The sequence below is a fragment of the Asterias rubens genome, chromosome 17 (genome assembly GCF_902459465.1).
Source record: "Asterias rubens chromosome 17, eAstRub1.3, whole genome shotgun sequence".
Classification (NCBI taxonomy): domain Eukaryota; kingdom Metazoa; phylum Echinodermata; class Asteroidea; order Forcipulatida; family Asteriidae; genus Asterias; species Asterias rubens.
The window spans coordinates 2,919,623-2,937,824 of NC_047078.1; the positions used below are offsets into that span (position 1 = coordinate 2,919,623).

At 38.8% G+C, this 18,202-nt stretch overlaps 1 protein-coding gene across 1 annotated transcript; it reads left to right on the plus strand.

Annotated features, from left to right (window-relative positions):
• Positions 1-9,924: 9,924 nt before the first annotated feature.
• Positions 9,925-17,421, plus strand: LOC117301605 (cytochrome P450 2U1-like). The gene is made up of 6 exons (XM_033785628.1): positions 9,925-9,943; positions 10,863-11,297; positions 13,810-14,229; positions 14,885-15,099; positions 16,322-16,643; positions 17,167-17,421. The coding sequence occupies exons 1-6, from the start codon at positions 9,928-9,930 to the stop codon at positions 17,346-17,348; spliced, it is 1,590 nt and encodes a 529-aa protein (XP_033641519.1). The 5' UTR covers positions 9,925-9,927; the 3' UTR covers positions 17,349-17,421.
• The last annotated feature ends 781 nt before the right edge of the window (positions 17,422-18,202 follow it).

Genomic DNA, 18,202 nt, shown 5'->3' on the forward strand with positions numbered 1-18,202 from the left:
AAATACCTTGTGTTTTGCGCGTTTTTGATTTTGTATTTTAGATTTAGCCAAACTGTACTTTGTTTTTTATTACACATTGCCAGCATAAACCAAACTGTTCTGGAACAGGACGTACTGGACACGAATTCCCCAAGGATAACAAGCGGTGTGCATGAGTTTTGGGGAGTGTTTCTTCTTGGGTAATTAGCCAAAATTCCAAAATGCTGACCTACCAAAACTTGAATAGAAATCTGAAGTTTAGGTTTATGACAATGTATCTGATTTAATTTTCAAGAGGCTGAGAGACTTTTAAATATTTTTTGAGTATTTTTGAACTTTTAGCATTTACAATTGTTTGCTATATGAGTTGTGCACCCTTACCTGGTAGGTCTGCTGCCCTCTAGTGGCAGAGCTTTCAAAAAGTCTCCCATTCCATTGTTCTTAATTCTGTAAAAACTTTGATAAATTTCAAAAAAAAAATTAATAATAATAATTTATAGGGTGTGAACGAAAATCTCTAAATGAACTAATAATATAGGTTTTCTCGGTCAAATTCAGAAGATGAGCAGCCAATTTCATTTTCATGCGTTCGAATTAAAGCTGTTTGCCTCTCCAGTTGTTACTGCGTATCAAATTCAGAAGTCAGCCATTCAATTTCGTTTTGAGTAGATTCAAACTCCTTAAGCACTCTGTTCAATTTAGCGTATCGTCATTCTTTTTCGTGGCACACACGCCTCAAGCAAGAAGCGTCTGCGAATTTGAACGCTACTTTGAGGAATTGTTAAATTGAATGATTATTTTGTTAAACCGAATGACGCAAAATTTCATTTGACTAATCATAAAACGAAATCGAATGACCCTTTTCAGTAGTATTCAATTTCGCGCGAAATAGAAAATAGCTTGGTGGTTAAATTAATTGGCTGATCATTTGCCGAAATTGACCGAGAAAACCTAACAAGGTAATAATGACAAAAGCTATGGCCCACATCTAAAGCTTTGATCTGGGCCAAATTTATTAGAGTTACTTTAAGACACTATTGGTATTTACTCAAGATAGTTGTTAACATAAAAACTCACTTGTTAACGAGCAATTGAGAGCTGTTGATAGTATAAAACATTGTGAGAAACGAATTCCTCTAAAGTATTGTAGATTTTGAGAAAGAGGTTTTTCTCACACACAAAAAATGAATTGAGCTCTAGACCTCATCAGCTGATGTATCGAATTCAAGCATCTGAAAGCACACAAGTTGTGCGGCAAGGGTGAACATCGTTCGCAGACTCTTTGTGAATATACAAAAAAAAAATATGCCAACATTCTCCCTTTAAAGTGGAGCTGACTCTAAGTTTCATAGAAAAATTATAAACACTTTATCGCTCATTTTTGTATTTAATTTAAGCCCCTCAAGCCTTGAAATTTTATTCATTATTAGGCACTTGCTAATTGCTAACCGTGTGTGCAATTATAGATTCCTTGACAAAACTGTGGCTGTTTTAAAGGCACTGGACTTTTTTTGGTAGTTTTCAAAGATCAGTCCTCCACTTGGTATATCTCAACCACATAAAATAACAAACCTGTGGAAATTTGAATGGTGGTCGAAGTTGCGAGATAATAATGGAAGAGAAAAACACCATTGTCGCACAGGTTGTGGGGTTTCAGATGCTTGATTTCGAGACCTCAGCTGAGGTGTCTGATTCAATTCAAATATTATTAGTGAGAAATTACTTCTTGCTAAAAACTACGTTATTTCAGAGGAGCCGTTTCTCACACTGTTTTATATTACCAACAGCTTTCATTGCTCGTTACCAAGTAACAAGTATTTTGAGTATTTACCAATAATGTACAGTGCCTTTAAGCAAGAAAGTATAAATGAAATAATCAAGGCCGAAAATGGCGAAGGGAAAATTCATTATTAATCGATCACGATGGGCAAACGGTTCCACCATTTTGGAATGTGCGCTTAAAGGCACTATACGCCGTTGGTAATTGTAAAAAAAACAACAGTATTATTACTTGGTGTATCCCAACATAATACGCATAAAATAACATTCTGAATCTGTTTACCTAGTTTGGGGGTGCTGATTCCGAAAATTATGAATACAAACGGCAAATTTCTTGTCCTTGTCCCTGGAAATTCACATTTTAAAACAGCACAGAAAACCTACCAGACGACAGTACTTTACATGCATAAATATTCAGGTTCTACTATAGTTCAATGATGTTATCAGGTCTCCATACAAGTCAGGTGTACGGTCAGGGCCCATTCATAAAACGTGTAATCGGCCATTTTTTGCTTACCGGGCATCCCTAAGCAAAAATATATTTCATAAATCTGTTTAACAAAGGTAAGCAAAGGTAATCAAGGGTAAATACGCGACTGGCTAACCCACAGTAAGCACACGAGTGACGCAGCAATGCAAATCCATGAACGTGCATGCGCGCCTACAAATTGTCTGCTTACTGAGATGGTGAAATTTGTTCATTCTTACGCACATTTAAAACAAAAACTCGGTAAGCACACAAATTTGCTTACGGGTAAACAGCTTTATGAAATTGGGCCCATAACGTAACCGTGTTACAGCGTTAAGAAGGCAATTCACACATTCACACATTGAATTAACCTTGAAGACTAACAACAGCATGCATTTAAAGCTATCAAAGTGTGTTAAATTGATCTGAATTGAAATTTCACTAACTTAGTAACAGTTGGGCCAATAAGTGTTTTTAAGGTTTTGTGAAAGTATTTTAGTAGGTGTGTTTTTTCTTACAAAGAGATAGACAGTCATGATGTACAGTACTTATATAATTATACGTGTAGCTTAAAGGCAGTGGACACTATTGGTAATTACTCAAAATAATTATTAGCATAAAACTTTACTTGGTGACGAGTAATGGGGAGAGGTTGATAGTATATAAAACTGTGAGAAACAGCTCCCTCTGAAGTGACGTAGTTTTCGAGAAAGAAGTAGTTTTCCAAGAATTTGATTTCGAGACTTCATATTTAAAATTTGAGGTCTCGAAATCAAGCATCTGAAAGCACACAACTTCATGTGACAAGGGTGTTTTTTTCTTTCGTTATTATCTCGCAACTTCGATGACCAATTGAGCTTAAATTTTCACAGGCTTGATATCTTATGCATATGTTGAGATACACCAAGTGAGAAGACTGGTCTTTGACAATTACCAAAAGTGTCCAACCTAATGGTACAATAAATCTTGAGTTGTGAAATAATTGTTTTCATTGGTCAATAGATTCATTTTTAGTGTTCAAATTCATGGTCTTAAAATAGATCGAAAATAGATTTTTAAGGATTTTGCAGCAACTTTTTCCTTTACACTTATCACCCATTGTTTAAAAAAAATGCACTAGATTCTACAAAAACAAATGTCATTTAGTTGTTTGCAGTATAACGCGTGCACGTTTTGTCGTGTCTATATAAACACGGGACAACATTACACACGAAGACGACTACTTTCAGGAAAACAAAGGACAACAATATATCCCCTCTACTATTGAAAAAACAACCCATCCCTATCTGTTCGGATGGTTTCAGGAACAATTGATATTCAAGCCTAACTCTTTACCTTAATTATTACCGCTTGATCCAAATAAGCATAGAGTTATTTCTTTATTTATTTTGTGTCACTTGATCCATTTATAAGAATGAGCAAAGATTCCTTTTTGTTTTGTGTCAGAATTTTAAAAGAATAAAAAAAATTATCAACTGTGTGTGTGTTTCTCTTAAGTACTATTATGCAGCAATAGTCTGGTTCATATAATCCATGGAGTATAACTTTGGCAAACTGCTTTGCTAAACAAAAAGGTATTAGCAATTAATTTAAAAATCTGCTAAGTGCACCAGATTCTTACTTTGTTTCTCCAGCAACTTGTTATGGGGAAAACAGCTTGATTGTAACATTTCGATAACAACTTCAGGTCAATTCTAAAAGAAATTGTAAATGTTTTTTGTTTACCTCTGATACACGTTTTGACCCACTTCTTTATCATTTTCGACACAAATTCACACTAAGCTAAAATTAGCAAATAAAAATATTAAGCAAGACTTCTGCTTAAAAAGATTAAGCAGCTCAATTAATCTGCACTTGTATATTCGAATCAGCACATAGTTCCGTATCACTTTGAAAAAAATTCATTTTTTTTCTTCTCAGCAGAACATTATTCTGCTTAGTTTAATTTAAGCAGCCTTAAACTGCTGCAAACTGCTGTTACACTGCAAAAACTGAGGTGTTGAACTTATTACTCTTGGTATATTACATGTAGGGGTGACAACACCAACATGGTGTTATTTATCCCTAATACTGTATCGTTGGTGAAATTAACACCGTGATGGTGTTTTACATAGAGATAACAACAGAAAAATTTTCAGCAAAATTGCCAGCTTAATCGGACCTCGAATCGAATAATTGTCAGCTCGAATCAACATATTGAACACCAAGGAAAGATACCCCAGTTTTAATTTTATTTAAGGCTGACCATAAGCGGCGTAAAAAATATATAATCAATAAACCTTTTCCCCCATTAAAGGCAGTGGACACTATTGGTATTAACTCAAAATAATTATTAGCATAAAACTTTTCTTGGTGACAAGTAATAGGGAGAGGTTGATGGTATAAAACATTGTGAGAAACGGCACCCTCTGAAGTGCCATAGTTTCCAAGAAAGAAGTAATTTTCCACGAATTTGATTTCGAGACCTCAGATTTAGAACTTGAGGTCTCGAAATCAACCATCTAAACGCACACACCTTCGTGTGACGAGGGTGTTTTTTTCTTTCATTCATATCTCGCAAGTTCGATGACCGATTGAGCTCAAATTTTCACAGGTTTGTTATTTTATGCATATGTTGAGACACACCAACTATGAAGGCTAGTCTTTGACAATTACCAATAGTGTCCACTGACTTTAAACCTGAGTCAATCACCTTGTAATTTAGTCACGTATGCCATGATTATTATTATCTTTGAGCGTAAAGGGGAAAATTGATTTAATAAAAAGATAGTGATGCTTTAAAGGCACTGGACACGTTTGACCGGTAATTGTCAAAGACCAGTCTTCTCATTTTGGTGTATCCCACATAATATTGTACGCATAAAAAACAACTGTGAAATTTTTGGCTCATTGGTTATCGAAGTTGCAAGAAAATAATAAAAGAAAAGACACCCTTCTTTGCACAATGTGTGTGCTTTCAGATGAATGAGAAAGGCTTTTAGTGCCTGAGCTGTTTCTCTTCGTCCAATATTTGAGTGAGAAATTAACCCTTTGTTCATAACAGATGGGACCCGTTTCTCACAATGTTTTATAGCTGTCCGTTGCTTGTTACCAAAGTAATTTTTCTAGGGTAATTTTGTGAAATTAGCAACTATGTTTGGTGTCTTTAAGCCAAGGATTGATTTTGAAAAAGCAAGGCTGAGAAACAATTTGGTTTTAGAATTAACACAATAATCAATATTTAAAAAAAGGTAGCGACGGAGGCCGAGTTTGTGCCAGAAACCGGTACGGTTCGTGGGGGGAATCTCGGCACGAATCCTCTAGCGATAGTGTGAGTATGAACCGGGTTGAGCTAATATAGGCCTCCTTCAAAGTTCACAAAGTTCCGCATTAACCCAAATTAAAACACACCCCTTGCTTGTTCTGTATTCTGGTTGGCTGAAACACGGTCACCTGGGATGAACTAATATAGGCTAGTGATCGCGCGCGCGTGTTTTGCGGGAATATTACCAGAGCGGGCACTAGTCTTTGCAATTAGTGCCCGCAGTAACAGCGCCCTCTCTTGACTTGAACCGTGAACAAACTACAAAACTCATTTTCTGTTCTTATTTGACATTTTAAGACCGCGCTGTGTTGTAAAACACATATTGACTGGCATAATTCGGTAACTAGTGTACGTCTATTCCCCCTCGGGCCTGTGAGTGACCAGAAGAGGGTCGCTCTTCTGGTCACTCAAAGTCCCTCGTGGGGATAGACGTATACTAGTTACCTCGTGGCCAGTCAATATGTGTATAATTAATAGGCCCCAACCTAAGGTTTTAAGTAAAAACGGTGCTAATAAACACCGTTACATGAGTGGTGATGCCAAAGGACTTTTCGCGAATTTTTCAAAAAAAACGCGGCAGAAATGGGTACTTCAAACAAGTTGTTTTATCCGATTTAAATGTGTTTATTTCCATATTCAGTAAAAGCAAATTTCAGCAAAGGTCACTTGTTGCCGATTTCGCTCACGTCACACGGGTGAGGATGGCGGTGATATTGATGATAATGATGATGAGCGAAAAAGGGGGCGGGGGTTTATAGATGACGATGGTATCATGAGCCCATTTAATCTCTTAATTGAGTTGGCTATTAAGCGCCGCTATAGCTTTGCGTAAGTCTGTCTTCGCTACCATTATTACGCAGCGCGCCTCTAGACTGCTAGCTTTTTTGACCAATACGTGCTTGAGGGAAATTCTTCAAAGAATTACAAAAACAAAGTGTGGTTCTAAGTGAATTTAGAAATTGTATGCAAAAAAAAATGAACTGATGGGAAACGCTTTTGGCGCCCCTATCGCCGAATTATATTGTCCATATACCTGTACAGTGTAAAACTATAATCAAGAAAAAAGAAGAAAAAAAAAGAAAAAAAAGCGAGAGATCGTTTTTTGCAAAACGAGATAAAAATGACCAGGATGTATTTCACGAAGAGTTGAGACTAGTCAATTTCGAGATAAGACCAGTTACTCAACTCAGCCATAAGCTTTTAATAACTCTAAAGTCCTAGGACTATAGATCTAAGTTATACAGGACTATCTTTGCAAAATCGACAAGGGGGCCTACATTGAGCGACTACCCGTACTCACATTTTGCAAGATGGCACCCTCTAAACCGGAACCGATGGTACCAAGTTTATAAAAACAAAATACCAAGGTTGTCAACCATATAATTTGAAGCGCTATTTGAACAAAAAATTTCGTATTGAACCAGATTGATGAACCATGGCTTCCTTTTGTCAGTTACTTTTACGGTTATTTTTTGGGGGTTTTCAAAGACCAAAGCCGGCCCAGCGAACACCTGGGCATCGAAACGTCTATCGTGCGTGACTAGAAATACTAAAAGGGCATAACAGAAAAATGTTTTTGTAAGCTGTAGATGAGGAGGGCAACGACTATGTATGGCGCAGTCGGTGGTTCAGATCAATGGGTTTTGTTGACAAGCCTTTTGTGAGATCAATCAAGCGTGAACCACAATCAAACTTTAGATCAACAATTACTACTCAGCCGATGTATAACAATTATCAAAGCGAAATACCTTCACTCTGATTTATTTCAGCTGACACGGAAGCATCGTAGCACTCTATTTCTTCCTCCAGCATGTAAGGTGTTTCTGTGATAGTTTTAATGAACGCGAAGTGAAAAAGCAGATTCACCAGCATTCTTACTATTCGGTTGAGATTTTGGCTGGTGTCTGTTTTGTCAACATTGAAAAAAGCTCCACTAAATTTGCATTTTTGGACGACAAGAGAGTTGCATAAAACACCACTTGATGAACGGCGTGAATCTATTATCGTCTCGCCTGCTGAAGTACAGACCTGCTTTTACCGCGTCACTTTTTACTTACAGGAGAAGTGACACCAAAGAACTTCAGAATCGTAAAACGAACTTCAGAATCGTTTTTGTTTTAGCTTAGAAAAGACTGTCTTAGCTCACGAACCGACCTCTCGCCGTTCCAGCCCTTGCTGAGAAAGTGAAGCAGATCTCGAGAGAGGCCTACACAAAATTAACACTACTGTGAATTCGTTTGGACTTTTTGGTTTATAATAATATAAAGTCTACAGGAGCAAGCCTTTTACAGATCAGGTAAATTTGTTATCATCACTTTCAGATTAAAAACGGTTCACTGGCCTTGGACAAGTTTGGTAATTACTCAAAATGTATTAGCATAAAGACCTATTTGGTAAAGAGCAACGGAGAGTTGTTGCATGCAGTATTACACATTGTGAGAAACGGCTACTCTGAAGTACTATGAGTTTTTGAGAAAGAGGTAATATCTTCACTCAAAATGAGAGGCCTGAAGCCTTTCTCATGCGTCTGAAAGCACATACGTTTGTGCAACAAGGTTTTTATTTGCAACTTCATTGATCATGTGAACCCAAATGTTCACAGATTTATTATTTTATGCATTTATTTATTTGTTTCCTCAAAACCTCCAAAAATGGAGAAGAAGATTTATAAAAGTTACATCAAATATTACATCAAATAAAAACAATATGTAGGGATACACCAAGTGAGAATACTGGGGTGTGTTTCACAAAGAGTTAAGACCAATCTTATGACTCGTCATAACTCCTAAAGAGTCCTAGGACTAAAAAAGTCGTAGTTTGAGCAGCAGCCGTCGATTTCACAAAACTTTTCCTAACTTAGGATAATCTTAGGACCTAGGACGGGTTCAGTTCCGTATCAAAATACGTAGGACGCATTGAACTCATCCTAAGTAACGACGGGTTACTCGTCCTAACTCGAGATAGGATTGATCCTAGCGTTTAGTGAAACCGACTGCAGGTCTTTCACAATCACCAAAGGTTTCAATGTGCCTTTAAAGGCAGTGGACAATATTGATAATTACTCAAAATAATTATTAGCATTAAACCTCACTTGGTAAAGAGTAATAGGGAGAGGTTGGCCGTTTAAAACATTGTGAGAAACGGCTCCCTCTGAAGTGGAGTAGTTTTCGAGATAGAAGTAATTTTCCACGAATTTGATTTCGAGACCTCAAGTTTAGAACTTGAGGTCTCGAAATCAACCATCTTAACGCACACAACTTCGTGTGACTAGGGTGTTTTCTTCTTTCGTTATTATCTCGCAACTTTGATGACCGATTGAGCTCAAATTTTCACAGGTTAGTTATTTTATGCATACGTAGATACACCAACTGTGAAGGCTAGTCTTTGACAATTACCAATAGTGTCCGCTGTCTAACGACCAACAAGCAATAACCCATCCATAATAAATAAATAAATAAAACTAAGTCATTATCAATTCCCACTATTAAAACGTCACCTTCAGTGGTCTTAGAAATGTTTACGGTAGCCATGAGCATTCCAGGACATCCTTAAATCCCTTGTATAGAGGTCCACTAAATTTCTATTAGTTTGCAGTCTCCCTGAAATCTCATTATTACACAAAAGCCTGTCTGCCACTAAGTGATCATGTGAAGAGTAAGGGATTATCCCATCCATTGTCACGAGACAACAGAGTTTGGCCAGACGAACATTTCGGGCAAACCCACCTATTTATTAAGCTCAGTTGGTCACAAAGGCCAGTCCTCAGTACCAGAGACCGCCCACCAGGTGGGAGTTAAGTTCCTGGGAAGTGTCAACAGAACTTTTTCGCTACTGCCCATTTTAAAACTAAAACTGCAACGGTAGGCATACAGCTGAATATACTGACAAGGATGGTTGTCACCTTTGGTAAGATCGAGTTTGTGCAATAAACTTTCTTTCAATATAAATCACAAGGGAAACTTTCTTTCCTAAGAAGTGTCAACAGAACTTTTTCGCTACTGCATATTTTAAAACTAAAACTGCAACGCCAGAACTACAGCTGGATATACTGACAAGGATGGTTGTCACCTTTGGTAAGATTGAGATTGTCGCTAAACATTCTTTCAATATAAATCACAAGGGAAACTTTCTTTCCTGAGAAGTGTCAACAGAACTTTTTCTTCGCTACTGCACATTTTAAAACTAAAACTGCAACGGTAGGCCTACAGCTGGATATACTGACAAGGATGGTTGTCACCTTTGGTAAGATTGAGTTTGTACGCTAAACTTTCTTTCAACATAAACCACAAGGGAAACTTTCTTTCCTGAGAAGTGTCAACAGAACTTTTTCTTCGCTACTGCACATTTTAAAACTTAAACTGCAACGGTAGGCCTACAGCTGGATATACTGACAAGGATGGTTGTCACCTTTGGTAAGATTGAGTTTGTACACTAAACTTTCTTTCAATAAAAATCACAAGGGAAACTTTCATCCTGAGAAGCGTCAACATAACTTTTTCGCTACTGCACATTTATATAACTAAAACTGCAACAGTATAGGCATACAGCTGAATATACTGACAAGGATGGTGGTCACCTTTGGTAAGATTGAGTTTGTACAATAAACTTTCCTTCAGTATAAATCACAAGGGAAACTTTCTTTCCTGAGAAGTGTCAACAATAAAGCTTTTTCGCTACTGCACATTTTAAAACTAAACTGCAACGGTAGGCCTACAGCTGAATATACTGACAAGGATGGTCACCTTTGGTAAGATTGAGTTTCTACGCTAAACTTTCTCCTCCTCTGAGTCTCACAATAATATTTGAATTGATTTCGAGACCTCAGCTGAAGTCTCGAAATCAAGCATCTTAAAGCACAAAACTTGGTCGACAAGGGTGTTTTTATTTGTTGTTCCATAATTCTCTCGCAACTTCGATGACCAATTGAGTTCAAATTTTAATGCATGTTGAGATACACCAAGTGAGAAGACGGGTCGTTTAACAATTACCAAATGTGTCCAGTGCCTTTAACCATGCTATGATTTGTTTTTCTGCAGATAGTAGTTTGGGCAACTTTAAAGATTGAGTTGTACACAACACTTCCCCCTTCAATTACTATACCACTAACATCTTCATGATAAAAAAGAAAAGTTAAACTAAAGGAACCTCAAACAAATGTTGGTTTTGAATACAATTCAACCTTGAAGTCCATTGGGATTAGTGTTACTTGGATTGGGAAAGTCCATTGCAGAACGTTTGTGATAGGTATTTGTGTCAGGTCCTTTTGACAGAATACCCAAAACTAGTGGTCCCTAGAGCTAACTTTGAGAATGACCATGTTTTGTTTTGCAGATACTAGTTTGGGTATCTTTGAAGTACATAGTCAACCCATCATGTCACACGAGGGTTTCTCCCGTTGGATCACAGACACTTTGAACGTTCAGGGCATCTGTCTCATCTGCCTAGCCTCCTTGCTCTGCTACTACGCCTACCGGGGCTTACGCTCCAATTCACGGTCCATAGCTCGACCTCTGCCCGGTCCGCGGTCTTGGCCGGTCATCGGCAGCATCCCCTCCATCATGTGGTACTCAAAACACCACGGCCACCGGGCTTTCACGGAGATGGCGAAGCGGTACGGCCCGGTCTTTGGGGTGATGCTCGGACCGGCGCAATACATGGTGATTCTAAACGACAAGAGAACAATCAGAGAGGCATTCGTGACGCAGTCTGCGAAGATGACGGATAGACCTATTCCGGGTCTCGTCAAAATTTCCTTTCCAGTGCAAGGTAAGCGGCAAGCATCCAACTACTAACATAACCCCCCCCCCCCCCTCATCCGATCTGCAGGCCTCATACTTCACGGAAGCAAAGGAGAAGATTGCCTCGCTGCCCCCTCGTCATTGCCTTGGTGCCCTTGAAATGTCATTTATAGAAAACAAATTCATCATAAAGTGCCCTTTACCAAGGAGAAAGTGCATTGGTGCCCTTAATGCCCTTTCAAAAACCAAGCAAAGGCTTACTTAATTTATCTCATTTTTTATTTTGTGTTTTTGCCGAACTCCTTTTTTACCGAATTCCTTTAAGTGAAGGCCTTTGTCAATATAAGCATTGTTCAATCAGACCCCCATGACCCCCAAACCACATACTGGTTTGGCGAATGCAAAAATCATAACAGCTCTCAAATTTCACAAACGATCAGAATATATCTCTTCTTCAATTATTTTAGACGTCTAAGCTAATTTAGGTACATGAAAAAATTCCACTTGGCAATGGCTACAGTCGTGTAGTTGTAAAGTTGTAAGCAAACTTAACTATGGCAGTGAAAAGTATTCATATAAAGCCACTAATATGATAGTACTGTGGGAAATAAAGGGGGGAAAGGGTAGTGATAATATTCCAATAACATTGTCAAATTAATGTGAACAATATTAATCTGTATGCCCTATCTAGCCCTATCTACACCAATATCTCAGCGTCAGAACAACTTATAACTGGTAAGCTATAATGTTTACAAAAATGTCACGTAAAGAAAACTATGAGTAAATTGTCAACGACGTATACTTTCTGAAGTGTTGAAGTCCTTTACACCTGCACAAAGGGTGTCTTTGCAAATTACTATAGAACTATGCAAGGTATGCAAGCACTAAACCCAGTTTTGTTTGAGTGAATTCTTAAAGCCACTCCTTCGGTGTCAAAGACCTGTATTCTCACTTGATGTATCCCAAAATATGCAGAAAAATAACAGACCGGTGAAAGTTATTGGGCTCAATGGTTATCTAATTTGCAAGAGAATAATGAAAGAAAAAACACTATTATTGCATTTAATTTGTGGATTTCAGATGCATAATAACAGGCTTCAGCTGAAGTTTTTTAAGATTTGAGTAAGAAATTACCTCTTCCTCTAAAAAACTACGTTACATTAGAGGGAGCCCTTTTCGCACAATGTTTTATATAAGACGCTAACCATTGCTCGTTACCAAGATAAGTTTTCATGCTAACAATTATTTGGAGTAATTATCAGTAGTGTCCGGTGCCTTTAATTGCGGCCCTCAACACCAGAAAGCCTCCGGTTAGATTGAAGATGGTTCTCTAGGGTCGAGTGTTGCATCCTCAATACACGACCTCTATCCTAGCTGCAGGCTGGTCCCTATTGTTAAGAACTGACACTCCAATAATAGACCATCCCATTAAAAAACCATCATCACCGACCATTGACCCATTGGCCGAGGCCATTTTTTCTTCTCCAGATGTATGTCGATGACCGGAGCGTTTTGACCCTTTACTATCTTTGTTAACTTTCGTTTCTGGTAATGAAAAGCAAGAGGTCCTCAATAGCAAATTAGCAGTGTGACGACCCGTAGGGCTGAAGATGTTTAAAGAAGACAAAACATTTATTAATGGCCAGTTTTCGAGCCCGAAGGGAAAAGTTCCACGTAAACAGATTGGTACTGAAAAATACCAAAATCCATACACAAAGCTGCGGTTTGAAGGAAAGTCCACATAATTATAAAGAAATGGCCGGTCAACAAACCACCTGACCCTGTTGGAGAAAACTGTCAAAAAGGTAAACAAACAATGGACATGTAATTACTTGAAAGGTTTTTAGCATAAAAGTTACCTGGTAACGAGCAATGGAGTATACAACGTTGTGAGAGAAACAGCTCCCTCTGAAATAGCGTAGATTTTGCATTAAAGAGGATATTTCTTACTGAAATATTTAAAGACCGAGGGCGCTTTGGGGTGTTTCATGGGTTCTGTGGGAACTAGAGGGAAAATCACACTGCAAGACAAGGCCCAACAGTCGAGTTAAGAGCATTTAGGCCAGGGAGCACTTCCCTCTCACTTCCACCTAAATCCTCCTCTCTGATTCACATTTTGTCACCCTGTTCCTGATTTAAACCTTACAGTAAGAAACTGATGTTTGGCTTTTATTGGCCATTGTTGCTGTTGAAGTCGAAGATCAGGCCTGATTCTCCACAAAGGCGATTGCCTCTATGCCCCCAGGGCCCTGGTAATTGTCTTGGTGCCGCTGGCATGCTGAAGTTTCCTCATACAATTTACGCACAGGATGCCCTTAAAGACCGAGAGAGAAAATGCCTTGGTGCCCTTGCCCTTTCAAAAACAAAGCATACAGGCATGCAGGACGGTGAAACTGAAGTAAGTTTGAAGAGGTTTTACTGTCCATGTTGTGCCTCGGTGCCCTTGCCCTTTAAGCAAAGCACACAGGCCTGGCTTGCCATCTTCAAGATGGTTTGGCAGTTTCACTGAGGTTTACTTTTGATGTTGTGTTTTACTCCAGGTAGTCTCGGATGGGAGAGCGGGAAAATATGGTCGGCCCGTCGTCGTTTCATCCTCCGAGCATTTCGAACTCTCGGCTTCAGTAAAAGCGGCATCCTAGGCCAGCGAATACACGAAGAAGCCAAGGCGCTCTGTGCAAGCTTCGATGAGTACGGAGGTCTTCCCTTCAACCCGAAGCGTCTTCTCGAGTACGCCGCGTCAAACCTCTTCTGCTCCATCGCCTTGGGAGACCGCTACGAGTACAAGGACCCGGTCTTCTGTTCTCTCGTCAACAACTCGAGGGTTGTCCTGGACAACTTATCGGCGGTGTCCATCGGCAACTTCTTCCCATTTCTCTACCACTCGCCGGTCTGTCGAGAGTACAGGGAGGCTGCGAACTACCTGACTGAGTTCATCCGAGGATTGGTCGACCATCATAAAGGTTTACAATGTGCTCCCTTGTCTTTTTTGTTGTTGGGGAACTTAAAAGTCATCTTTTCAACGTATAATGTATTTGCTCTGTTCAGGTTTCTCTGGTTCTGGTGCTTTTCTGTTCGCTTTTATTTGCTTGTGTGCGTGTGTTTGTGGTTGTGGTTTCGGTGTCGCTGTTTGGGTCTGAGTAAACACACCTCTGTGGTGTTCTTTATTCACTTTTGGTTTCTCCTATAAGCAGCCTTTTATGTTTTGTCTCTTTCTCCTTGGTTTGTTGACTATAATTTTAGGTTTTCATATTATATTTGTTTACTAAAATGTATTTTTTTTTTTACTAAACGTATTAGTAAAATTTAAGTGTTTTATATGTATTTTCTAAATGTGTTTAATGTATGTATTGTGATTTGCCTACTCGACTCATACCAAAGTCTGTCAAGCTTCTTAAGTCTGAATCAAGTCGCAGATTCTCTCATTTTGCTCCCCACACCTGGAATGCGCTCACAATCCCAATCAGGAAATCAGACTGTATGCAAATAAAATAAAAAAAAGTTTATCCAAAAATGATGATTCCCGATCTAAATGCGCTGCGTAGTGGCGCTTTGTAAATGCATTATGTAATATTATGCCTGAATAAAGTACTATTATTGTTGTTTATTATTATAAAGAGAACTTCAACGGGAATGAGATGAGAGATGTTGTAGACCTCTATCTGGAGGAGGTTCGCAGGACGCAGGATAAGAGGGAAGATGGGGTTAAGTTTCACGAGGAAGATGTCTGGAGGAGCATGATTGACCTTCTTATCGGCGGGTCGTTTTCTGTCTCTAGCCACGTCATGTGGACGCTACTCTTTACGACTCAGTATCCAGAGGTACAGGAAAGGGTAAGAATGTGACTTGAGTCGTTAGTTGTTATACTCTCCTAAAAGCATTGCTGCTGTCCTGGGGAAGGTAGTTTGCAAAAACCATTTGTGCTCTCAATTAAATATAAGCCATTTTGTGGTATGGTAAGATTGTCTGCATAAACCTAAACCAAATTCAAACAGTGCACTCCTATAATTTATATCGTCAGCGGTTTCACAGCGTAGCACTCACTGCTATACCAGCAAAAAACAACAATCAAAGAAAACGGCCTCTGAAGTTGAACACTTTTTAGAAACCCGCCTCCCTTCAAAACTTCAAAGTATTTCCATTTAAATTTTTCAATGTAGATACTTGATGACTTGAACTTATCAATTAATCTTATTTTGACTCATTTGCATAATTAATTATGAAACTAGACACAAGAGAAGATGCGTGCTACTTCGTGAAACCCAAAAAGTGCAAAATATGTCTTTTTGCGTTTTCACGAAGTAGCACTCGCCTATGCTACAACACAGCATTTTGTATTGATTTTTGAAACTAGGTCAGCGCGCGCGCTCACACAACTTGCGTGCTACTTCGTGAAAACGTTTTTACCACACTTTGACTCGAGTGCGTGCCATGCATACAACGGTAAACAGAGGTTCGGGTGCTACTTCGTAAAAACAAAAAATGCCACGTTTGTGCCAAAATTTAAAACACTAATTAGCTTAATTAAAAAAGTAAAGCTGTCTGAGCTTCGAAACATTATGGAATTGTAGGTCTTCATGCATTATCAACAGAAATGTAAAAAAAATAAAAATGTGTAAAAAAATCCTTAAGCACGTAGAGTGCTACTTCGTGAAAACGCTGACGATATAAGTGTCCACCATATAACTCAACAATAACTCAACAAGGCTAAATATGCTGATTGGATTATATTGACAGTTTGTCCTGAGAGAGATGGAAACTCCATCCCTATTATAGCTGGCAGTGCTTCTCTCTGGAACACTTGCAGATTTGTTGCAGTGAGACTGATAGCCACTAGTAGCCTGGTCCAAACCCGAACAGCTCTTGGGAAAGGGCCATAGAGATGACTTTTATAAGAATAAAATAGATCGCCAGAAGGTGCAGGAAAAGAACCACAACAAGCCAATCAAAATTCACATAGTGTTCCTTCACAAAGTACCAGCATCAATCAATAAAAAATTACAGCATACTTCCAACAATCTTATAAAATTATGTTATGTTTTATTTCATCTTCAGATTCACAAAGAAATCGACAGTGCTGTTGGTGACAGGGCGCCCTCTCTCGACGATCGCGACTCACTCCCTTTCACCCGAGCGACACTTCTCGAAGTGATGCGCTGTCGGGTCGGAACTTTAAGCATTCCGCACCTCGCCAATGATGACGCCGTCGTAGGCGGGTGCTTCATCCAGAAAGGGTCGCACGTAATGGCGAACCTCTGGGCTCTACACCACGATCCTCTGGTATGGGAAGAGCCGGAGAAATTCAACCCTTGCCGTTTTTTATCCGGAGATGAATCGGCGATCGTGTTGCCTGATTACTTCATGCCTTTTGGCGCTGGTGAGTAATTGTCAAAGTATGACCCCGTTTTAGAAACGTAACTTGATGCACTTTCTTTTTCGAATTAGTGAGTGCGATTGTAACCCAATTGTACTAGATACATCATAAGTCACCTAAAGCCAGAACTCGCCCTTATCTCTAGGTAACGGGCTCATTTCTTCCTTTCTTAAAAAAGGAAACATAATTATGGTTGTGCCGATCACGTATAAACCATCAATACATCAGAAACTAAAACTTGGTTCAAATAATAACTACTATTTGACACGTTATAAAACATACATCAACAAGCTAAAGCACTGCAGTGCACGTGCACTCCTGTGGTAATTGTCAACATTCTGCTTAAAATAACTAAAATATGTGAACATTTGAACTCAATTGGTCACCGAAGAGAAAAGAAAATAACCATTGTAGCACAAAAAGGCTTATACCCTCTTGTGAAGTGTATCGGTGAATCGATCGGTGGCACAAGAACTGTTGTTTAATTGCACAATTTAAACGATTTGTTCTGTTATTTTCTCATCAGGTCCACGCACATGCCCCGGTGCGCAGCTAGCTAAGCACCAAGTATTTCTTTTGTTTGCGTCCATCATGCAGAAATATAAACTGGTAATACCAGAGAGCGAGCCGACCCCGGATATGGAGGGAAAAGCATGTGGTCCTGCTCTGCAACCGGTAGATTTCAGGTTGTGTACAATCAAAAGATAATGAAGAAAAGCTACAAAGGTTTTGTTAAAGACACTGGACACTATTGGTAGTTGTCAAAGACCAGTCTTCTTACTTGGTGTATCTCAACAAATGCATGAAATAACAAACCTGTGAAAATTTGAGCTCAGCAACTGATCGTCGAAGTTGCGAGATATTAATGAAAGAAAAAAAACCTTGTCACATGAAGTTGTGTGCTTTCAGATGCTTGATTTCGAAACCTCAAAATCTAATTCTGAGATCTCGAAATCAAATTCCTGGAAAATTACTTCTTTATCGAAAACGAGTCTTTAAAGGCAGTGGACACTATTGGTAATTGTCAAAGACTAGCCTTCACAGTTGGTGTATCTCAACATATGCATAAAATAAACCTGTAGAAATTTGAGCTCAATCGGTCATCGAACTTGCGAAATAACAATGAAAGAAAAAACACCCTTGTCACACGAAGTTTTGTGCGTTTAGATGGTTGATTTCGAGACCTCAAGTTCTAAGGTCTCGATATCAAATTGGTGGAAAATTACTTTTTTTGAAAAACTATGGCACTTCAGAGGGTGCCGGTTCTCACAATGTTTTATACCATCAACCTCTCCCCATTACTCGTCACCAAGAAAGGTTTTATGCTAATAATTATTTTGAGTAATTACCAATTAGTGTCCACTGCCTTTTATGTGGGTTCTGCCTACATGCTGAAGAACAAAGTAGACCCTTTCATCAAATGAAGCAGGGCCCAATTTCATAGAGCTGCTAAGCACAAAAAAATTGCCTAGCATGAAATTTTTGCCTAGGATTACCATACAAATTTTCACGTGATTTTCAGGATAAGCAAACGACAGCTGATTACATTTGTACCAGTAACA